Source organism: Gobio gobio (assembly GCF_949357685.1).
Source record: "Gobio gobio genome assembly, chromosome: 21".
NCBI lineage: Eukaryota > Metazoa > Chordata > Actinopteri > Cypriniformes > Gobionidae > Gobio > Gobio gobio.
In genome coordinates, this window is record NC_137117.1 from 13890041 (window position 1) to 13914601 (window position 24561).

Consider the following 24561-nt stretch of genomic DNA (forward strand, 5'->3'; position numbering starts at 1 on the left):
TCTGCAGCACTCCATCAATCAGGCCTGTATGGTAGAGTGGCCAGATTGAAGCCACTCCTCTGTAAAAGACACATTACAGCCCGCCTGGAGTTTGCCAAAAGGCACCTGAAGGACTCTCAGAAAATGAGAAACTAAAATCTCTGGTCTGATGAAACAAAGATTGAACTCTCTGGCCTGAATGGTAAGCGTCATGTCTGGAGGAAACCAGGCACCGCTCATCACCTGGCCAATACAATCCCTACAGTGAAGCGGTGGTGGCAGCATCATGCTGTGGGGGTGTTTTTCAGGGGCAGGAACTGGGAGGCTAGTCAGGATCGAGGGAAAGATGAATGCAGCAATCTACAGAGACATACTTGATGAAAACCTGCTCTCTGGACTTCAGACTGGGACAAAGGTTCATCTTCTAACAGGACAACGACCCTAAGCACACAACCAAGATAACAAAGGAGTGGCTACGGGACAACTCTGTGAATGTCCTTGAGTGGCCCAGCCAGCCAAGCCCAGACTTGAACATGATTGAACATCTCTGGAGAGATCTGTGCACCGACTCTCCCCATCCAACCTGATGGAGCTTGAGAGGTCCTGCAAAGAAGAATGGGAAAAAAACTACCCAAAAATAGGTGTGCCAAGCTTGTAGCATCATACTCAAAAAGACCTGAGGCTGTAATTGGTGCCAAAAGTGCTTCAACAAAGTACTGAGGAAAGGCTGTTAATACTTATGTACATGTGATTTTTTTAGTTTTTTTATTTGTAATAAATTTGCGAAGATTTTAAACAAACTTCTTTCACATTGTCATTATGGGGTATTGTTTGTAGAGTTTTGAGGAAAATAATCCACTTGAATTTAATTCATTTTGTAATAAGGCTGTAACAAAACAAAATGTGGAGAATGTGGAAAAATGAGGCGATATTATATATATATAAATGTATATATATACAGTATATATATAAATTTGGAATATATATATATATACACTGTATATATATGGTACAATTTTGCCCAATACATGCTGTTCTTTCTCAAGACATGAAACCTTCAACGCTACAATGTGTTTATTTGCAGCTACTGTGATTCATGGGCTAGTGGTGGATAATTACTCGAGCAGACACTACCTGCATGGTGCTGATGCAGAGACTCCGGTGGATGACAAACTGGCTGAGTGCAGCGGACCGTTTGTAGCTGTTTCTGCCGTGGACCATCAGCAGTCTGCCCAAGTGCTTAAACTGAGTGATGGAGAAATCTGCAGCCAGAGACGCCTGCTTCCCTTCCTGCACACGCAGATAAATAAACAAACGGGTCAGAGTGCTAAAACACGTTTTTTTGGACCATGAGCAAGCATGTTTTCTAGATCAAGCCGGGCTATATTAAGTATCTTCACTGGGTAGTTTAGAAGTGACTGGGTAAAGCAAAAAAAACAACGTCCCACGTAACCACGTCAAGTCAATCAAGCTGTGTTAGTCATGAATGACTCAATATCAATTAACCCTACCATAACGTCTCATTTTGATGACCTGGAGAGCTCGCTTGACGCACCACAAGTGGGTCAGCATTGTATTTTAGGTACATTTAGACTCATAAAACGTCTGACGTCTAAAACTATTTTATAAATTGAGTCAAATGAATAAGAAAAAAAACCTTTAGATAAACTAGATGAACACATTATTTGAGTAGTTGTTGGTTTTTAAATGGTAATAAACAATATAGCACGGTCTCAAATGCCTTGCTGCTTAAGTAAATAAACTATAAAGAAATTATTTTGAAATCTCTGGTAGTGGTCTAGGCTGAGACAGCGTCATTTGTAAGGTAATTACAAATTAAATATTTCTGATATTAAAATGGATAATTCCAGTTTTCCAGCTTGGAATATGAAAAACTATGAACCATTATAATTACAGAATCACCACTAAAATAAAATAAAATAAGAAAAAAATCTAGATAAAATTTAAATAATATAGTTGACCAAATTAACTTTTTTTTTTAATGCTAATAGCTACAATATACTATATAGCGTGGACTCAAATGCCTTACTGTTAAGTGAAAATTGATATAAATTAAATGTGTTTCTGGGGCTGAGATAGTTATTACAAAAATAAATCTTATTTTGAAAGTGAATCTTATGCCTATAACACGCTGTAAATTAGTAATGAGATGAATGCGTTGTTGCATGTAAATGTTTGGAGTCATTTTACATGCTTTCGTTGTCATGTAATGTAAGAAATGTGAGAATCTCTTAACAATGGTCTGAAAAGAGCCTGTGTAAGGCGTGTGTTTGACGCAGTGAGCGCAGATTGAGGGAAGACTCCGGAAGCAGGCGACGGTGTGTGTGACAGGGCTGCCGCTCGGGGAACTGGTAGCTCTTACTTTGCCCTCCACTCCCACGCCACAGTCTGCTTCCTGGATCATGCTGACATCATTTCCTCCATCCCCTGAGAAAGAGAATACAGTGAGTGATGAGCCAGTGACAGCTGGTGCCGTGACCCAGACTGAGACCTTTTGAAAGGGCAATAAAACTGATGTTATGTCACATGTCAAGATTAAACATGCAATGGAAACTTATATATTGATGAAGGTATTTTTCCAGATATCAGCAATGGTCTAAACTGGATATTGAAAGCACTAAACCATTATCTTAGCTAATTATCTAGATTTCTACTGTACATTAAAGGCCTGGTTTCACAGACGAGGCTTAGATTGAGCCAGGATTAGGCCTTAGTTCAAGATTTCTAGGCTACTTATTTTCTGCAATAATCCAAAATTCCTATTGGGTTTTCGTTGAGATAACCAGGGTGATGCTAATTTACGGGTTGGCCTACATAAATATGCCATCACTGCAGCACTGTATATTTAATTGGTTTAATGGCAGAGGAAGTGCACAGGGCCAATGGCCTCTGCATACTCACCCACGGCACAGGTGAGTTTGCCGGTGCGTTCCTGCAGCAGACGTACAATCTGAGCTTTCTGTGTGGGAGCGCAGCGGCAGCACACGACGGCCGGACACTGGCACGCTAACTCCATAAACTCATACTCGTAATATTTCAGACAGACCTGCAACAACAAGACCAGCAGGACTGAGAACAGGCCGTTCACTGAGACATCAGACAGAACAAATGAATACTGAAGAACACAGAATTTACTAAAAAATTTGAAAATCCACATATAATCTGGGAATTTCACATAAATGACACATTTGAGACAAGTAAATCACATTTTAACCTCATTATATTAATCATGTGTTATACTTATATCTACAGATTTATCAGTACTCTAATTCATGTACATATACACTCACCTAAAGGATTATTAGGAACACCATACTAATACTGTGTTTGACCCCCTTTAGCCTTCAGAACTGCCTGGCATTGATTCAACAAGGTGCTGAAAGCATTCTTTAGAAATGTTGGCCCATATTGATAGGATAGCATCTTGAGATTTGTGGGATGCACATCCAGGGCATGAAGCTCCCGTTCCACCACATCCCAAAGATGCTCTATTGGGTTGAGATCTGGTGACTGTGGGGGCCATTTTAGTACAGTGAACTCATTGTCATGTTCAAGAAACCAATTTGAAATGAGCCAATTTTGGTGAGCTCGTGCAAATTGTAGCCTCTTTTTCCTATTTGTAGTGGAGATGAGTGGTACCCGGTGGGGTCTTCTGCTGTTGTAGCCCATCCGCCTCAAGGTTGTGCGTGTTGTGGCTTCACAAATGCTTTGCTGCATACCTCGGTTGTAACGAGTGGTTATTTCAATCAAAGTTGTTCTGCTATCAGCGTGAATCAGTCGGCCCATTCTCCTCTCCTCCTTTTCACACCATTCTTTGTAAACCCTAGAAATGGTTGTGCGTGAAAATCCCAGTAACTGAGCAGATTGTGAAATACTCAGACCGGCCCGTCTGGCACCAACAACCATGCCACGCTCAAAATTGCTTAAATCACCTTTCTTTCCCATTCTGACATTCAGTTTGGAGTTCAGGAGATTGTCTTGACCAGGACCACACCCCTAAATGCATTGAAGCAACTGCCATGTGATTGGTTGATTAGATAATGGCATTAATGAGAAATTGAACAGGTGTTCTTAATAATCCTTTAGGTGAGTGTACATTTCTAATGAAAATGCAAGTGGTTCTTGCCAATGCTAAACTGTCTGCCATGGTGCAAGGATATTCTGGGTGGTTGCCAGGTTGTTGCTATGTGGTTGCTAAGGTGTTTGGAGAGTTTTAGTGTGTTGACACCATATACGTAGATGCCACATTCAACAGCTCCACAGACGTCGGCGCTCCCGCCATCTTGGAACAATCAGAGTGTCATCACTCACAGTAAGAATTAATGATGCCACAACATTGCGCAGCTTCTGTTTGTAAAACCGCAGAGATTTTCAAAGAATTCCCGAATAAATGGGACAATCTTTCACAGTTGAGTACGTGTTGGTTTGTGTTTTTATATGTATTAACTCAGTATTACAGGTTTTTATACTGTGGTAAATGTTTAATGTCGTGTTAGCCGACACCTTCGCCTTGTTGTATTGTGTTAGTTTAGCAAAATCATCTGCAGAAGTCAATTTCATATATAGATACTCATACATGATCAAGCCGGTTGCAGACGCACAGTCAACTTGCTCTCGACTGTCATGGACCGGTGTTTTGACCATTCCAATATGGCGGACGGCTTATGTATAGCGGCCCATAGAAACAGCCACTGATGAGGCATCTGTGTTTATCCGTTTATAAATATGGTTGACACTACCGTTGAAAAGTATGGGGTTAGTAATGTTTTTTTAATGCATTGCAAAGATCCTGATTTCATTTAATTGGTAACAGCCCTATAGTGTCTTAATATTCTAATTGAATATTGATTAAATGTAGTAATGTTACTATGCAAGAAAAAATATGTCCTTTATAAGGTAAAAATATATTGTATAGCAGCCCATAGAAACAGCCACTAAAGAGGAATCTATGTTTATATATCTATGGTTGCCACTACCGTTGAAAAGTTTGGGATCAGCAAGGGTTTTTTAAAAAAAAGAAATTAATACTTTTATTCAGCAAGGATGCTTTAAATTGATAAAGTGACAGTGAAGACATTGACAAAATATTTCTATTTTTAAATAAATGCTGTTCTTTTGCACTTTCTATTCATCAAAGAATCCTGAAAAAAAAACATCAGTTTCCACAAAAATATGAAGCGTCACAAATTTCTTGAGCCTCAAGTCCTCATATTAGAATGATTTCTGAAGGGTCATGTGACACTGAAGACTGGCGTAATGATGCTGAAAATGCAGCTTTGATCACAGGAATAAATTACATTTTAAAATATATTACAATAGAAAACAGTTCTTTTAATTGTAATAATATTTTACAATATTACTGTATTTTTGATCAAATAAATGCAGCCTTGGTGAGCAGAAAAGACTCTTTCAAAAACATTAAAAACTCTTACTGACCCCAAACTATTGAATGGTAGTCTATGCGGGTGCTAGGGAGTTTCTAGGGTGATCCATGTCAAAAGATATTTTGGTCTCTAGACATGACTTGGGTCCCCCAGTTTTTATTGTCCATAAGTTTAATCACTTAGAAAAGTAATAACTCATTTCTTATCCATGCCTGTTGCACAAACAGTGTGGGTTGAGTTACGCTCTAAAGTTTTCAAAAGTGTTAGGGGTTCATTCAAATGTATTGTGCACATGTGGGCTCACATTACCTCCAGAGAGTCTCCCGATATCACCAGCGCGCAGTCGTGTTTCCTCCTGAAGGCGTTGAGCTCAAGGTGAGCTTCGCTTCGAGTGGTTACCTGCAACCCATCGGAGAGATCACCATCAGGAGTGTATTTTCTCATACAAACACACAACCAGCCACTCGGATAATGATCTCAGAAACACCAGCGGTGAACCGCAGCAAGATCACAAGACTGAGATATTAACTTCAGCTGTCAGTTGCGCGGCAGACCGTGCCAGATTCAACTAGCTATCTGCTCAACCGTCTAAACTGTGAGGTTTACATTGCCTGCTGTCTGCAAGTTTCACACAGGAAGTTCACCATTAGTAACTGTTGTTTTTTGTATTTACAGATGGCTTTGTGCAGATATGGCTTTCTTAAGATTGAAAGGTTAAAGGAGTAAACAAACTCACCGTCATGTCGTTTTCAAACTAGTTTGACTTTCTTTCTGCTAAAAGAGATTGTTTAGATTGATCGGGCTGCTCTTTTCCATACGAGAAACATCACACAGGTTTGGAACGACATGAAGGTGAGTATATAATTTTCTTGTGTGAACTATTTCTTTATAGTTATCTCAAAACATGAACCACAAGCAATTTTGTACACATAAATCCACCCAAAGCTCCTCGCCAACAGAGGATGTTTTCTAATTGGTGGACGCTCGCACCAGAGCAATTCATCTGTCAATTTCAAACACACCAGACTTCAATCTGGATGCCATTTGTGTCCAGGAGGAAGCCAATCCAGATGCCGCTTCGATCCAGAGGGAACGAGGTGCCTGTTTTCATGTTGTGCCAGCCATTGTCTTCTGTTTCCAGGAACTGCTGCTGCAGGGAAGATTCAACCTTCCTCAGAGCGGCCTATCTTTCTGTGGCAGCACGACACATGGGAACTCCACAACAGCTCGTAGAGTCACGTTTCACATAGAGAGGGCACAGGACGCTACTTTCCCTGTTTGGCTCTCTGAACGCTACTCAATCGAGCTTTGGACCCCATTTGTGTTGGAGACATTTGGCAGACAGGATTTTTTTTTATGACCTTACATGCACACTACTACTTCAAAAGTTTGGGGGTTTTGAAAGAAATTAATACTTGTATTTGGGAAGGATGCATTAAATTGATCAAAAGTAACAAAGACTTATAAAGTTAAACTTCTTTTGATGCATCACATTTTCCACAAAAATATTAATTTTAATATTAATTTTAATTTTATTATTTCTATTAGAATGATTACTGAAGGATCATGTGACACTGAAGATGATGCTGAAAATTCAGCTTTGATCACAAGAATATATTGCATTTTTAATAATACATTCAAATATAAAACAGTTATTTTAAACTGTAATAATATTACAATATTAGAATCACACTATTACTGTATTTTTGATCAAATAAATGCAGCTTTGGTGAGCATAAAAAACGTTTTAAAAAAAAAAGATTACGTATCTGATTTGGTCAAGGAGTTTTATAATAACAGGCAGCATTCTTTGCTCATGGTCTCTCATTTCTAGGGTTGGGTACCGTTCACATTTTAACTGCTACCTGAAAATTTTTTTTTCAGTACTTTAGGGATACATCAATAACTGTAAAGAAACTGTAAGTCATTCAGAGAAGTGTTATTGACATTATGCCAGAGCTGCCTTAGTCTCTGTCTGCCATTGTCTGTGATGTTTGTTTACTGTAATATTTACCAATAAATTGTAGGCTACTAATACTTCATTAATTGAATTCATAAAAACAACCATATATATATATATATATTTTTTTTTTTTTTTTTTTTTTTTAAATTAATTTTCTATGAAAAGATTTCCCACAAATTCTGTGTTGTGTATTTTCTGGTAATCAAATGAAGCCATAAAACATAATAATTTATCTTTTAACTTTTAACAAAGTGCTTCACAACTGAGCTTTATACTGTTAAAATGAAAACATGGAAGAAAGATTTATTACTTAAAAAATAAAGTTTTGATAATTTAGTATTATATTAGTGTTAGTATTATTATTACTACACTGAGATGTATCTAAATTCTACTGTAAAACAGTAATATATTTGTCAAGATAAACCAAACTTTTATTTTGACGGATTGCTGTGAATATCTTGAGTTTCTGCGTGTTTATGACAGTAGTTTTTCACAAATGAAACGGTAAAATGCTGATGAAGTGACTCTCAGAGCGGCTCTGGAGATGACGGACATGCATTCATGAGATGGAAACACGCGACTGTCATGCGCGATTCTGTGTGTCTGTGTATGAGGTAAATTAAACTGTGCGTCAGCGCCATTCATTCACACAGAGACTAGTGGACATGCAGGATTTGTATTTAAATAGTCTTTTTGCTGTTTAATATTCACAGACGCTAGTCTATATCACCAGATGCGTTCTCAGGTACCGAAATTTGGTACCGATTGATTTAATGTGAATCGGTACTCGTCGTACCGATGTAATTCGGTCGGTGCCCTTAAAAGTAAAGAGTTCGGTACCCAACCCTACTCATTTCCAGATTGTCTCCCGAAATGACATCCCAAAACATAAAGCACAGTATTTTTAGGATAGTCGAATGTAAAATGACTTTTTCATGCTTTTAAGTGTCTCCAGAAAGATTCTGGCACCTTTCTACTATAACATAATGAAAGATTTGCAACCCGTAAATAAGCATTGCTCATTTCTCCTGCACAGAAGAATCTTTTTGTTTGAGGGTCTAGAGCCTGCTTCTACAGGTCAGGGAGAGAATAAGATATATTTTCTGGTGCAAGTAACCGTATTGCTTTACCTGAGGGGGAGAATAAACCATTATAGAAGTGTAAGATATGACCCATTTAAAAATAATGGTGGAAATAAGTAGTCGTAAGGGGACTTACAGGCCTGAACACGTGGATGTCCTGATTGCGGGTCACTAGATGGGCGTTCTTGGCTGTGCAGGTTGCAGTCTCTAATTTGTCCCCGGTCAACATCCAAACCTGGACAAAGAACAGGTCCCGTTAAATAAGGCCTGACATTGATGTACCTAAATGCTTGTGTTAACACGTCAACAAACAACCCATTTTAGAAGCATACAGTGAAATTTTACACGTGACAGTATAGAAATGCAACAATATAGAGTATTTCAGTGTTCCAAGCCATGCTAGGCTATGATAAATCACATATCTGGTATTTTAATTTAAGTTTTTGCCCTAAACAGTTGCAACCAGTGTTGCATGTCAAGATATTTTGATGAACGCTTCTATTTTTGGCGCATTGTGCTTCGTAGCTCCGCCCACAGTGAAATCTCATTGTCTGTGCATGTTTGTGCGTGCAGGCACTGACTTTGATGCCAGCGTTGCGCAGTATCTCCAGAGTGGGTCTGACATCGGCCTGTAGTTGGTCCTCCACTCCAGTGAGACACAAGAGCTCCATCTCCATCTCCAGACTCTCGATCACTGTGGCGACCTTCAGCGAGCGATCGTGCACGCTCAACTTGGCCTGGATGTAGCGAGCCTGCGGCACATGTGACGTTAGACACAATATAAGTAACACACATTTATATTACATGATGTTTAAGGGCTTGTTTACTTACTGTCCACCAACAATAAAACCTTTAATATTAATAATTCAACATAAGGTTACACTTTACTTTAAGGTGTCTTTGTTACACTGTAATTATACATTTAGGTATATAAGTAACTGTGTACTTACTATACGGTTAGCATTAGGGTTTGGTTTGGTTTAGGGTTAGTTGCATGTAATTATGCATAATTAATAGTTATTACTATAGTAACTACATGTAACATATGTAACAAAGACACTAAAATAAAGTGACACCCAATATATGTTAAAAAATCCATTATGTTGCACACAGACCACTGTTTCCTTCAGCAAGCAAATAAATGCTGTCAAAAAGTATAATACATTATCTGATGTTTTTTGGAGTAAATGGGATTTCCGTGCATAATGTTTTTTTTTGTTTTTTAATAATGCATATATAATTTATATTTAATGCATACAGTTCCTCTTAAGGAAAGAAACAACAATTCATTGGAGTAACTAATAAAATAATGTTTTAATGGCAAATTAGGGACATGTGTTTATTGCATTAAACAAATACATTATTTATACATAATAATTATTATTATTAGTTATAGAAGTAAAGATAATAATATAATTATTATTATTGGTTACACTTTATTCTAAGGTGTCATTGTTACAGTGTAATTACATATTTAGGTACAAAGTAATATTAATTAACTGCATGTACTTACTATAGGGTTAGGGTAGGATTCAGGTTTAGTTGAGGGTTAGTTGCATGTAATTATGCATAATTTACTGTTGTTATTACTACGGTAAGTACATGTAACGTGTAACAAAGACACTGTGAAACAGGTTCTCAACTGGTTTGAAACTGTCTATATATATAAATCTTTTTTTTTACAAACAAATTTATTTCACAAAATTTGTTCACACACACACACACACACACACACACACACACACACACACACACACACACACACACACACGAAAGTATTGTCCCACTTTACTTAACATACACATAAATTGTGCGATTATGACTAATATGATGAATAGCAGTCTATTTAGCTAAACTGGTTATTGTTAATACAATAAGCCACCACACGAATAAAATATACGAAGATATACAAAATAACAGTGAAAATAAAGTGGCATTTCGGGGCAATGGAAACAACAGTTAACATGGTGAATACACAATGCCAACATGAAATGTTAATGAAACATGAAATTTCTTGTTTCATGAAATTGCATTTGCGCGTGCAATTGAAGAGTGTGTGCTACGAGCACAGAGTACAACAGCTGACAGGAAAGTTTGGTTTTCTGAGGAGAGATTTTTTATTTTGTAACATGCTACGAAAATAGCGTTAGAATAATGACACTGACAACATATCATCTGACCGCAGATACTGAATCGGGATAACACGTCTCAGGCCCTCCACGACCCACTCAGGGGTGCGTTTTCCCAAAGCATCTTTAGCCAACTATGGTCGCAAGTTCCGTCGTTATCAACATAGTTCAACGAGTCTGTATTTCCCGAAATCATAGTTCCAACGGACAATAGCTGACAGTTTGTGGCGGTACTTTTATGTTAGATGCAATTAATCGCGATTAATTGATGTGACAGAACACTAGACAAAATTTATTTAAATATTACTTATAATATTTTGAATAATAATAAACTCCCTTGTTTTATGTTTCCATTCTACAAACATCTATTAATCTAACAGATGCAATGATACATTGTGCGTTACATTTGTTCATGTTTTTCACATGTTCTATATCTGTTATGATTATTATCTACAATTCATGTAACTCTGATCTCTAAAACTGCACTGTGTTTATTCCTGAAATCAAAGCAAACAAATCAGACATGTCAAATGAGTAAGTTCAGACCCCTAACACTCCAAAGCAGAGGCATCGGCAGTCAAATAATCACTGTCAAAACGGCACACCCTTTCATTGACCCCTCAAAACGATGTGCCACTCTGTTGAGTGAAGCCAGAGCGCAGTTTTGAGGGCACGGCCCACAATCGCAGTGAGATAAAGACCAAACAATGTGTGTGCGAGTCACACAGGAACACACTCTCACTCGGTGACTCACACACGCGGTGAGTCACTGCCGCCCACCCGCTCACACACAATTACACACTTCAGCTCTGAGAGTGGGAACGTGGGCCTGTGAGAAGAAACAACTCTTTCTCTGTGCGTGTGGGCGGGGTAACTTTCGTTTTGGGGGTGTTCCCTGTGGAAAACATGTTACATTTCTTTTTGACAATTACTGTTGACGATGGATGGTTGCTAGGAAACCGTTTAATCTGGCTAAATATAGATCAGCACCTGGATATTGTAGTTATAAACATCCAAAGGTCACCGTCTATACCAGCGGTTCTCAGGACCCCACTTTACATTGAACTTTAGAAGAAAGTTCAAAAGCAGCAAATATGTCATTAAAACCAATGACCCTTATTCATTTTAACATTTACACGAAAATAATTATCCATGATACAGGCCGAAAAGGAAAAATTAACCCGTTGCCCAAATATTTTATTGACATAGTCATATTACCAAGCAACAGTCATTTAAAAATGCACCAAAATATTTTGATTTCAGCTCAACTGGATGGCATGGCCTGATGAGAACAGGATCCGATCAAGAACAAAAGTGTCATTTCTCATCCCTTTTAAAGCTTGATAAGCCTATTTATATTGCAATCCTAATGACACACCATTAAATGGTTAGATGCATGTTATTATTTGCAATTAGCATTGTTTTTCAAGGTGTCCATGACCGTCACACAGACCTGTGACTTATTTTTGGGTCACAACCCACCCGTTAAGTCTTTAAAAAAAAAAAAAAAAAAAAAAAAAAACACATACATTGTGTTTCTCAATATCTACAATAGTGGCATATTCGTCTGAAAGAAGAATGTCATATACAGGCTAGGATGACTTGAGGGTGAGTAAATCATGGGCTAATTTTCATTTTTGGGTGAACTATCCCTTTAACTTATAGCTAGTTTATTGTTGCATTATCAAATAATTTCTAATGAACATAGACTGGATCCATTTAACATTCAGCAGGCCAACATAAATGCATAAATACAACAGAACCAAGATACATTTGAAATAAACAGTGCTTTTTAGGTAGGTTTAACATCTTACAGGTACAGAAATAAAGTTAACAAATGTTAAAGCTGCAGTCCATAAGTTGTGCCTCTGTGTCACCATCTCTGTTTGAAACTTATCAAAATGATAAGTTTAATAACTCCAGCTGCTGTGAGAAAAGGCTATAAATGATTCACTGAAGAACATGCGGTCTGTTCCTCACGTGTGTTACTACTACTAGCCGGACTCCTTTATGTATACCACGTGACGTAATGACACAAAGACATGCAAGAATTTCCCGCTGAAATCCACCATACCACTCTAATAATAACACATTATTACAAGCTTACTGTTGTGAATGAGGCTAAGGTAAGGAGATACTTTTGAATACTGGCGTGTTTTGTACTTGCTCAAAAATTTATTTTGGATAATTTTTAACAAAAAAAGTTACAGACTGCAGCTTTGAATAACACTGTATATTCTTCACTGTATAAATTATTATTTCATTGAGACGTAGCTAAATTCTACTGTACAACATTAATGTATTTCTGTGACAATTACTTTGTTAAACGGAACTTTTATTTTGACGGGTTGCCGTGAAGACCTTCGAGTTTCTGTGTGTTTATGACATGACGATAGATTTTGTCGAATGAAATGGTACAATGCTCATGAAGTGACTGATTCATATTTAGTCTTTTTGCGGCTTAATATTCACAGACACTATACCGCGATTTGATTTATTCATCAAAACTTTGACAAATTCTGTGACATTCCGCGTTATGTGGTAAATTCCGTTTTTATGACTGGATTCCGTCTGCATTTGAATCGTGGAAATTAATCCTTATGAAAGTTATTTAGTCAAGAGTAGGGAGTGATTTTTTTATTGTTGGTCTTTTGTTGTTTGATTAACATTAAAACGCAGACAGCAGCGCAGCGGGAATATTATAATCTTGGATTATGCAACAGACATTATACAACTCAGTGCCCGCGGTTAATTAATAAACCATCAGTTTATTGGCGGCTGATACATCGATGCATCTCTAATTGTTATTAAAAGATTGTTACAGATCTTGTAAGTATTAGTTGTGCTTAGAGTCAATCGTTTTACCCCGTTGCTTAACAACACTGCAGGAGAAGGTGGCAAAATGCATAGCGTTGCTCACTTTTATAAATTTTTTTCCCCAAAGCTTCAGTACGTAACTTGCGTCTATCTGCGCGAATGTACTGTAATTAAAGGGATAGTTCACCCAAAAATGGAAATTCCGCCATGATTTACTGACCCTTAAGTCATCCTAGGTGTATATGACATTCTTCTTTCAGACGAATACAATCAGAGTTATATTAAAAAAGTCCTGGCTCTTCCAAGCATTATAATTATTTAATTACATTAGTTTTTATTATATATATATATATATATATATATATATATATATATATATATAATATTATTATTACTATTATTACTACTTATGATGAAAAAAAACATTTCTTTTTTTTAAAAAAATGCTGTTCTTTTGAACATTCTATTCATCAAAGAATCCTAAAAATTTATGAAAATGTATTACGGGTTCCACAAACATATGAAGCAACACAGCTGTTCTCAACATAGATAATAATCATAAATGTTTCTTGAGCAAATCATCATATTACAATGATTTCTGAAGGATCATGTGACACTGAAGCCTGGGGTAATGATGCTGAAAATTCAGCTTTGATCACAGGAATATATATTTTTAAATGTATTAAAATATAAAACAGTTATTTTATATTTTTACTGTATTTTTAATCAAATAAATGGAGCCTTGATGAACATTAAAAAACTTGAACGCTTGTGTATTGCCATCCACAATAACAGCAGCACCACTTCATTTTCTTTCCAAGTCCTTAAATTCTTCATATTAACACACCAATCTTTCTTTCTTTATTATGAACAAAATACCAATTATTCACTCCTGTATTTTATTCCATAGCGGACTTTCTAATGACTAAGTGTTGGAAACTCACCTCAAAATCTTGGTATTGTTCTTCTGTTAGGGATTTTTTGGAAACCACAAGCACCCTCAAACCTTCCCTGGCCATATTCCCGCACTGATAAAGAAGGAAGAAAACAAATTCCCAACATACAGGTCATGAAGCTTCTTGGCATAAGCATTAAGTCAATCTAATACCATTTTGTATTTGTTTATTGGTTTAATAACTTCTGAAATTACCTCCTCCTCTAGCCAGTCGTTGTACTGAACAATGCCGGCCATCACCACATCAGCACCCTTCATGTAAAACGTGATCTCTCCGGTGGATTCGTCCTAACAAACATGAGCAGAATATGATTTGTTAATGAATAATTTATGTATAGAGTAGACACTGAATATGAATATGGCAGCACTAGCAATCAGGATCACTGATACTCAATGTACCAGACGAAACAGGAAAAGTTCACAGGTAAGCGAGACAGTCTGTGCTGTTTTTTCCAAGCATTATGGGAGATTAATTTTGGCTTTCCTTGACCGTCCTTGAAGGTGTTTTAAAAGGATTCTGCAGAGGAAACCAGGTTCAGTTGCTGATTTCCTGAAACGCTGATGCAGGCTTCAGTCCAGGCCAACAACAATAGCTGAGAGTTTGTTTGGGGAGAGTTAGTCATCAAGCCCTGGGCAGGGTCACAGCTTTCTCAGATAACAGTCAGTCTAGTCATATAATTTTGGAGCTGATCTTCAATTAACACATTGTTAAGAAGGGTAGAGTACAATCTAGATTTTCAAATTTTCTGGAGGGGTTCTTGATTGCGCAAAAGATACACTACAAGATAATCGAGCAGATTTTGTGCCCAAATCCTGTTGTGTAGATTAGGGCTGCAACAACTAGTTGATCAAATCGATAATAATCGATAATGAAAATCATCGATAATTCATCAATTAGTTGGGTCTGCCCTCTGCGCACGATAAGCTTCCACCAGTCGCGCCAAATTACAGCACTGAATAACGCATTTCTAGAAAGAGTGGAGGAAACAGAGTGAGCTGATGCAGGAAAGGTACATGATCCAAGTGCCCAAAACGTGAGAATTGTTTATTTTAAGCTTCAAGATAATGCATTAGCGTTCAACATACCCTGTCATGCGCTTTTACAGATGTGCGTGCATCTCCTCAGCGCAAAACCTTTATTTTACAGGTTATATCCATTGATCAATTTAGAGAACAGAATTTATATCCTCATCTGTAAATGCTCATCTGTAAATGAGTGTGTGTTCCTGCAGAACATTCCTCTTATCTGCTAACACTGAGTTTGTTTTTTTGTTTTTCTTTAATATAATTTTAATGAAGGGATTTAAACTCCTTTTGCTTAGTAACTCAAATTAATCATGATTCTATTAGATAGTAAAACCATATTCTTTGCCATATTAATAACCATTTGTATAAGCACACAAATACCATATAATTAAACTATGCATTGAAGCAAAACAATGGTTAATTTGTGGTTACCATTGAATAACTACAATAACACTGTATTTTATTTATTATTTATTATTATGTTTGTATTATTTGATGTAAAACCATGGTTAATTTATGTAATGGTAGATATATTCACTATGTATGTTTTCATAGCACTTAGCTGACACGTTTGTTTGAAGGACAGCATTGGGTAGGATGTGGAATAGCGTGTTTTGTCAATAAAAAAAATGTTTTTTTAGGTTTTATCCGATTAATCGATTAATAGAAAAAATAATCGGCCAACTAATCGATTATAAAAATATCCATTAGTTGCAGCCCTAGTGTAGATTGTCACATGGAACAACACAATACCCAATCAGAAAGCGAGCTGACAGAAGACGGAAGCATAACACGACTATCCAAACCGTTTTCTTTTTTCCTGCGATTTTTCTGTAAAAAGCAGTCCAAACACTATTATCAGCCATTTTCTTCTTGCCCGTCATCCGCCATGTTCGTTTACTCTAAAGTCATGTTTGACCGCAAGAGATTTTGCGAGATTTTGCAAGATTTCCCGTCTTTACTCCAGTTGTTTGTGAATGGAATCTGTTAGTGTGTGTTGTGCTGTCTTGGTCACTTAACACACTATAGGATCAATCTATGATTTTTTCATCATCATGTTTGAAGTCTCTCACATTTTGAGAATCTTTTAGTCTGGGCCAGCCTTAACTCTTTCCCCGCCAGCGTTTTTAATAAAAAAAGTTGCTAGCCAGCGCCAGCGTTTTTGATAATTTTCACAAAAATGTAATGGCCCCCAGAATATATTGTTGTATGCATATCTGAACATGCAATATATCAAAAGAAAGAGCAACGCCTCTGCTTTTAAACAACAACAAACAAAAAAGTTTTATTCTAGCTTCATGCATCATTTTTTTATCAACACTAGAATGTGGGTAAGTTTCATAAAAAAGCAACATTTTGAGCAAAAAGCTGAGAAAATCTAGTTTTTGTCAAAGACTACATCCAGAACTGATCCAGAATGATGATCAAACACAGATGGAGTAGATTGAGTCCATCAACAGCCCTCATACTTGCACAGTCCTATAGCTCGTCCTGGGTCGACATTTCATTCAGTAACATTAGGCAGTTTTGATTTATATGCTGTTTAATGTTGATGATCGCGTTATTTTAAATGCATCTTCTTACATATGAGATCGCTCGTTTCTGCGCCTTCTTCGCCTGTGTTTTGATCAGGAGATTTTGAACTCATTCAGAAAATGTGTAATGTATAACAGTGAAAACCTGGAAACCCGGAAAATTCCGTGTTTGGGGTGGTTGTTAACTAAGGTATCATTTGTGGTAATTCATGAGGAACAAATGGTGAGGGAAGAGTTACATACTGAAGTGTAATACTTATGGTTGGAGGTTTGTACAAATCATTACAATTCAGTAACTAAGTAAATTTACTTCTGTACTGTACTCAAGTACACTTTTTGAGTATCTGTACTTTGCTTGAGTATTATTTTTTCAGGAAACGTATGACTTTACTGACTACGCCGTCTTTCAAATGTAGTGAAGTTAAAGCATAAGGCTTAAGGATCTAGATTTTGACGCAATCGACCCGGGTTTGAATCTGCCTTTTGCTGAGCTCGCTCTTCTCCATTTTCCAATCGCATATCAAATCAGAAAGGCATTTACTTTCAATAAAAATGGAGAAAATGTTCTAAAAATGGAAAGTGCCTAACAAAATGTTTATTAATAATAAAAGCATTTATTGGGTAGGGTTACAGGTAGGTGTAGGGAGGGCTTTTATTGTCCCATTAAGGCGGCACCCATTTAATAATCTTAATATATATCATCATTTACACTCTATGTTATTATTGCATCCTGTTAATGTACAACAATAATGAGGTGCAAATAGTTTCTATCTGTCAATAATAATCTGGCATAAATTGCATGTCATTTCTATTTACACATATTGCAAAGAACTGCTACTTTTACATGGTGTAAATAGAATATATCACTATTTTCACTTAGTAAATAGCATCTACAGCTATTTGCACTTAGTGTAAATATCATCTATCGCTAAGAAATTATTTTATTTTCACTTGTGTAAATAGCCGCTGCCTTATCTTAAATGTCTTAATCGCATTAAGATGTTTACATGACACATGTAAAACTATTCAACTCCTGTTTACACTTTTATTATTCTGATTATTCACAAAGAAGTGTGGGGTTTTTTTTTACTGCATTTCTTCCCATATACAATGCACAGCACAAATGATGAACTCACTTACAGTTGGTATGTTACTGGTTTTAAATCATTTACATCAAATGCAAAACACATTTCTATGGACGTATTGGATATTATTCTGCCGCCGTAACTGGGGTTGAGTTCAGAGATTCGGAGTGGAGAGAAAACTTATACACAATAATGTCATGGGCACTCTGTGGTCATAACGGTAATAATGGCAGTAAGGTGTATACATCCCTGTTTATTGTGATTAAAATCAGTGTATTCCACATAGTTTCATGTAATTATGGTTACTACTATTATGAGCTTAATTGCATTCGTTTGATCGGCATATTGTGTTTACATGAGGTAAAGTTTCATTCGCAATATTGCCAAAATCCCATTATAATCGCATTATGAGGGTGCATGTAAATCTAATCAGTGAACAATCATTTTTACAAACTTTATTCATCTCGGCTAATTTATAATCTTATTTAATTTTTGTTATTAATTTATACTTTAATTTATGATTAATTGTATTAAAATATTCCATTTAAATTCATAATTAACTTATTTTATTTGAAAATGTATGAAAAACATTTTTTAACATTGTTGTTATCGTTGTTCATTTATGTTTGTTCTAATGCATTGACTTAACTTGATGCAAAAATTTTTTTAAATGCATTAGTATATTTAGAAATTAACCTTAACCAAGATTAATAAATGCTGTAAAGGTCTTTTTCATTGCCGGTCTGGTGCATTAACAAATGTTAGCCACCATAATTAAATCAATAATTGTCCTGTAGTGTGAAAAATTATTTTTTTTAAAGTACAAATGCATAATCTCTCAATTAATATGAGGTCAACATGTCTGTAGTTATATAAAAATTAGAAGAAGAAAAAGACATATTTCACTTGTTTTATTCATCCAGATTTTTACGTGATCTCAGACTTTTGGTTTCCTTTTGTATAACAAACAGGTCATTTTATAAGTTAAGGGAGTAAAGGGACACTTCTGTTTCTGTTTCAAGATACTTCAGGATTTTCAATACTCACTCGCACTATGATGCCCATGCGTTTGCTCTCGTAGGTAAAGGGGAAGATCTGCAGGATGGTGAAGTTCAGAATTTGTCCACTAGGTGTCCTCAGCTGCATAGAAGACTGATCTCTGCCGACCAGCGTAAGTCCGACACTCTCCGTCCACTGAACCAGAGACACCTAGAGCAAGAGAGAAACAGATTGAGAGAGAAAACATCATAATAATATTAAACATTTCCGCATTTGCAAACCGCTGAGTTTCATAAAATAATGTCATAAACAAACAGGAAGCAATTTGCTGAGTTTCAATCTGACTTCTTGACTACACTGTAAGCAAATTACTTAAACCAGCCACATGCTGTTTTCTTAAACAAAAACTAACTCAAAATCAAACACAGAGCCATTTCTTTTAACATTTCCACTCGTTTCCTGCAACTGTTTTTTGGACGTGTGGCGCAAAAAATGCAAGTATGCAATGGGCCACCAATTATAAGCATGTTCTCTTCGGGGAACATGTGAAGATAAAGGCAAACCAGATGCCATCCATTAGTGAGACGCTGAAGGGGGGTATTTCTGGGAGGCAGAAGTTATTGCCCAATAACTTCCAGACCAAGGGTTACAGAGAGATCAAAAAACCCGATTTCTTGTGCCCTCCCTGACTAGCTGCTAATAACATATCTCACAGTATCCAGATGGGCGGACTGCTGCCGGAAAACAGCCCTCGCTGTTAGAAACCAACAAATGAGGCTTATCCAAGTGATGCCACTTTGAAGCATTTTGAGAAGAACTTGTTTAAACTATTTTGTGTGTGTGTGTGTGTTCAGATCTAATCATTTAAAAATAACCTTTTGTTTGTTTTCAATGTTTTTAATTTCAGAATAAAAATAAAATAAAAAAAATCTAAAATTATTTTGTTTGAAAATATTAATATTTTATGATTAATCTATGATTCATGTTTTGAATTTCTGAATTAAAAAATATATATATTTCTTTTAAGATAAATATATTTTCGTTAATTTTTTTTTAATCAAAAATAAAAAAAAATTAAATATTAATATTTTACGAACATTATTTTTATTTTAAAAAACTTAAGTAAAACATATTTCTGTCTTAATGTTTTCTTCAAAAATTATTTTTGTTTTAAAATATTAATATCTTAAATACTTAAATTTTTTTCTATGATGATCGTTTTGAATTTCTGAAAAAACAAATAATATAAATATGTATGTTTAGGCCTTAAAGTTTTCTTCAAAAATATATTAAAAAAACATTAAAAAAAACATTATTTATTTAGATTTTTCTTCTATACTGAACGTTTTCAAAAGTTAATTTTGTTTTAAAATATTAATATTTTAAAAACATTATTTATTTAGATTTTTCTTCTATGCTGAATGTTTTTAATTTCTGAACCTAAATAAAAAATATTTAGGCCTTAATTTGTTCCCTAAAAAAATATTTTTGTATTAATATTTTTAAAAACCTTTTTTTTCCTTCTATGATGAACGTTTTCAATTTATGAATTAAAAATAAAAGAGCAACAAATATTTGTCAATTTCAAAAATTATTTTTGTTTTAAATTATTAATATCTTAAAAACTTTATTTATTTATTTATCAATTTCTGAACGTAAAAAATATTTAGGTCTTAATTTTTTCAATTTCAATTTCAAAATATATTTTTGTTTTAAAATATTAACAATTCTAAAAACTTTAATTCACCAAATGAAAGACAGTGTGGTATAGCCAACAATGTTATTGTCATGTGACAAGATTGCTGTTGAAAATAAGAACTTAATAAAATAAAGGTTAAATAAAAATAAATAAACAAGAAAACCATAAAACAGGAAATGACATCACAGAGAAAACGGTAGCCCCTTATGACCCTTAAAAAAGTTCAGATCATGTTATCTTTTCAATCACAGGTTAGTTCAGACTGTCAAATGATATTAAATGTCAGCAAAATCTAATGAAAAAATACAATAAAACAATGATTACGATGTATATACAAATATTTTCAAGTAAGGAAAATGTGGACATTTTAGTCATTAAATCAAAACATGTGGCTTCAAAAAAGTATGAAGCCAACATGAATAGACATATTACAATTTTAAAAACTTGGTATAGGCATGTATTAAAATTGATTTAATTTAATATCAGAAAAAAAGCATGGCTAGAGAGGCAACAATTGTCTGAAATAATACCAGATCGTTGTGTCACGTCTCTCTGACAAACGTCGGGGCTTCTGCTAAGGAACGTGAATGCATTTAGTCAGCGTCCCCCTGAACGCACATACACTCAGTGTGCAGGCATGCAGTGGTTAAAACCAAACCAGTAATGATGCGTTTGGTGCCTACGTAAACCACATGGGTCAATTGATCACTGTATGCGTCACTCGCTCCTGGCCCAAATGATTCGGTTTTGGTGCCCAGAAATGATCGAATATGAGAAAGCACATCTGCAGAAGTGAATATGCCAAAGACTCATCATTTGTGAATAATCTAATACCTGTTCAGAGGAGGATAAAATATGTGTTGACTCACAAATGATTCATTTAAAGTAAAATTAAGGATATCTGCAGTAATTTAAAGAGTTACACCGCAATTATTCTTTAAATCAGAGAGCCCAATGCAGGATATAGACCTTAGTCAGAGTAGACGGCATGATTAGTTCGACAAAAATGAAAATGAGTCTGTATTCAATACAGCAAATGGCTTAAGAATGTTTTTACAAACCTGTGTGAATCACTGGAAAAATCACGTAAATTGTCACATACACGATTTTTCGATTTATTTATTTCTTAATATATATATATTTTTCTTCCTGAAAATGTTTTAAATTGTAGATATACACCGATCAGGCATAACATTATGACAGGTGAAGTGAATAACACTGATTATCTCTTCATCACAGCACCTGTTAGTGGGTGGGATATATTAGGCAGCAAGTGAACATTTTGTCCTCAAAGTTGATGTGTTAGAAGTAGGAAATATGGGCAAGCGTAAGGATTTGAAGGATTTGAGTGAGTTTGACAAGGGCCAAATTGTGATGGCTAGACGACTGGGTCAGAGCATCTCCAAAACTGCAGCTCTTGTGGGGTGTTCCCGGTCTGCAGTGGTCAGTGTCTATCAAAAGTGCTCCAGAGAAGGAACAGTGGAGAACCGGCGACAGGGTCATGGGTGGCCAAGGCTCATTGATGCACGTGGAGAGCGAAGGCTGGCCCGTGTGGTCCGATCAAACAGACGAGCTACTGTAGCTCAAATTGCTCAAGAAGTTAATGCTGGTTCTGATAGAAAGGTGTCAGAATACACAGAGCATCGCAGTTTGTTGCGTATGGGGCTGCATAGCCGCAGACCAGTCAGGGTGCCCATGCTGACCCCTGTCCACCGCCGAAAGCGCCAACAGTGGCACGTGAGCATCAGAACTGGACCACGGAGCAATGGAAGAAGGTGGCCTGGTCTGATGAATCACGTTTTCTTTTACGTCACGTGAATGGCTGGGTGTGTGTGCGAGGCTTACCTGGGGAACACATGGCACCAGGATGCACTATGGGAAGAAGGCAAGCCGGCGGAGGCAGTGATGCTTTGGGCAATGTTCTGCTGGGAAACCTTGGGTCCTGCCATCCATGTGGATGTTACTTTGACACGTACCACCGACCTAAGCATTGTTGCAGACCATGTACACCCTTTCATGGAAACATATTCCCTGGTGGCTGTGGCTCTTTCAGCAGATAATGCGCCTGCCACAAAGCAAAAATGGACCGAATGCTGCTGGACCGGGAATGGTTTGAGGAGCACAACAATGAGTTTGAGGTGTTGACTTGGCCTCCAAATTCCCCAGATCTCAATCCAATTGAGCATCTGTGGGATGTGCTGAACAAACAAGTCTGATCCATGGAGGCCCCACTTCACAACTTACAGGACTTAAAGGATCTGCTGCTAACATCTTGGTGCCAGATACCAAAGCACACCTTCAGGTGTCAAGTGGAGTCCATGCCTCGACGGGTCAGGGCTGTTTTGGCAGCAAAAGGGGGACCAACACAATATTAGGAAGGTGATCATGATGTTATGCCTGATCGGTGTGTGTGTATATATATCTTTTTTTCTGGTTATTGGTAACACTTTACAATAAGGTTTCATTTGTTAACATTAGTTAATGTTTTAACTAACATGAACTAACCATGAGCAATACATTTGTTACAGTATTTATTAATCTTTGTTAATGTTAGTTCACAAAAATACAGTTGTGCAATGTTTATGTTAGTTCACTGTGCATTAACTATTTTCAAATAACTTTTGATTTTAATAATTTATTAGTAAATGTGGAAATTAAAATTAATTAAGATTATGTAATACTTTAGAAGTGTTGTTCATTCTTAGTTCTGGGTAACTAATGGTGTAAACTAATGCTAACTAATAAACCCTTATTGTAAATTGTTATTTTATAAAAGGGTTATTTGGGTTATTTCAGACTAACGGCCAGTATCATCATGAATGAGACTGTGGTACCTCGTCTGGACTGGAGGCCTGGTAAACCCTGCAGGTGTCTTCATAGTGCTGTTCAGCTTCTGCTTGATCCGTCACACCGTTGGACTCGTACACCGGGGTCACATTGTGCACCAGTGCGATGGCCTTCACTGCCTCGTGCACTCGACTGCTGATGGTCTTCCTCACTTTGGTGGCGCCCGGTGCTCGAGAGGCCTGGTCATGAGGAGGCTGTGGAGATAAGATTTTACATGATTGTCTCATTTCAAACCGACAAGACTTTTGTTCATCTTCAGAACACAAAATATATATTCTTTATGAAGTCTGAGAGCTTCCTGTCCCTCCATCGAGAGCTACGCAACTACCACTTTCAAGGCCCAGAAATGTAGTAAAGAAAATTAAAGTAATCCATGTGACTCCAGGGGTTTAACCTAAACTTTTATGAAGCGATGCGAGTGCTTTGCAGCCCGATCTGCCGGCGATTTGACTTCCCCCTGCAGCTCAGGCTGGAAACCTGTACATTTTTCTATCCTTCTTCCGTTACAAATCTGCGGGAACAAATCACACACCGGCTTATCCACCTGGTGCACTATTGGCGGTTTTAACTCGATGACAATAGAGAAGCGACGAATCGTTGGTCTAATTAGTTGAAGACTATCCAATTTCGTACAGAGTCATTTGACCCATGCCCGTTTATCATGCCTCTTGTGCAGTAGAAAATGCATAGCTGACTCCCCAGACCAATGTTCAATCTTAAAAGATTGAGCTTGGTCTGGTGATAACCAGACAAAGTGCTTGGTGCAAAAAAAGCATAATTTACCACTTTTATACAAAATATTAATCGGCAACACACGTTCACGCAACAACATCTTCTCTGGCGTCAAGACAATGCGTTGTGGTGCTTCGTGAACGTGTGTCGAATATTTTTCAAATAAAGTGGTAAATTAAGGTTGTTGTTTTTTTTTGCGCAAAAAAGCACTCATGTTTCTATCAAACACATTCTAACCCTTTAAATATCCTGATAGGTGACTGAAATCATAATTAAAGGTGCATTTTGTAATTACACTACCATTCAAA

At 36.5% G+C, this 24561-nt stretch overlaps 1 protein-coding gene across 1 annotated transcript in view; it reads right to left on the bottom strand.

The window, feature by feature from the left end:
* The window catches only part of atp9a (ATPase phospholipid transporting 9A), a 72831-nt gene that overhangs the window by 19415 nt on the left and 28855 nt on the right, over positions 1-24561 (bottom strand). The window contains exons 14-23 of the mRNA XM_079802924.1: positions 23509-23715; positions 19024-19185; positions 14526-14618; positions 14320-14403; positions 9011-9181; positions 8566-8664; positions 5694-5783; positions 2902-3046; positions 2363-2427; positions 1114-1269 (exon numbers count right to left, since the gene is read on the bottom strand). Coding sequence (XP_079659050.1) covers positions 1114-1269; positions 2363-2427; positions 2902-3046; positions 5694-5783; positions 8566-8664; positions 9011-9181; positions 14320-14403; positions 14526-14618; positions 19024-19185; positions 23509-23715 — 1272 coding nt within the window. The remainder of the gene's footprint in view (positions 1-1113; positions 1270-2362; positions 2428-2901; positions 3047-5693; positions 5784-8565; positions 8665-9010; positions 9182-14319; positions 14404-14525; positions 14619-19023; positions 19186-23508; positions 23716-24561) is intronic.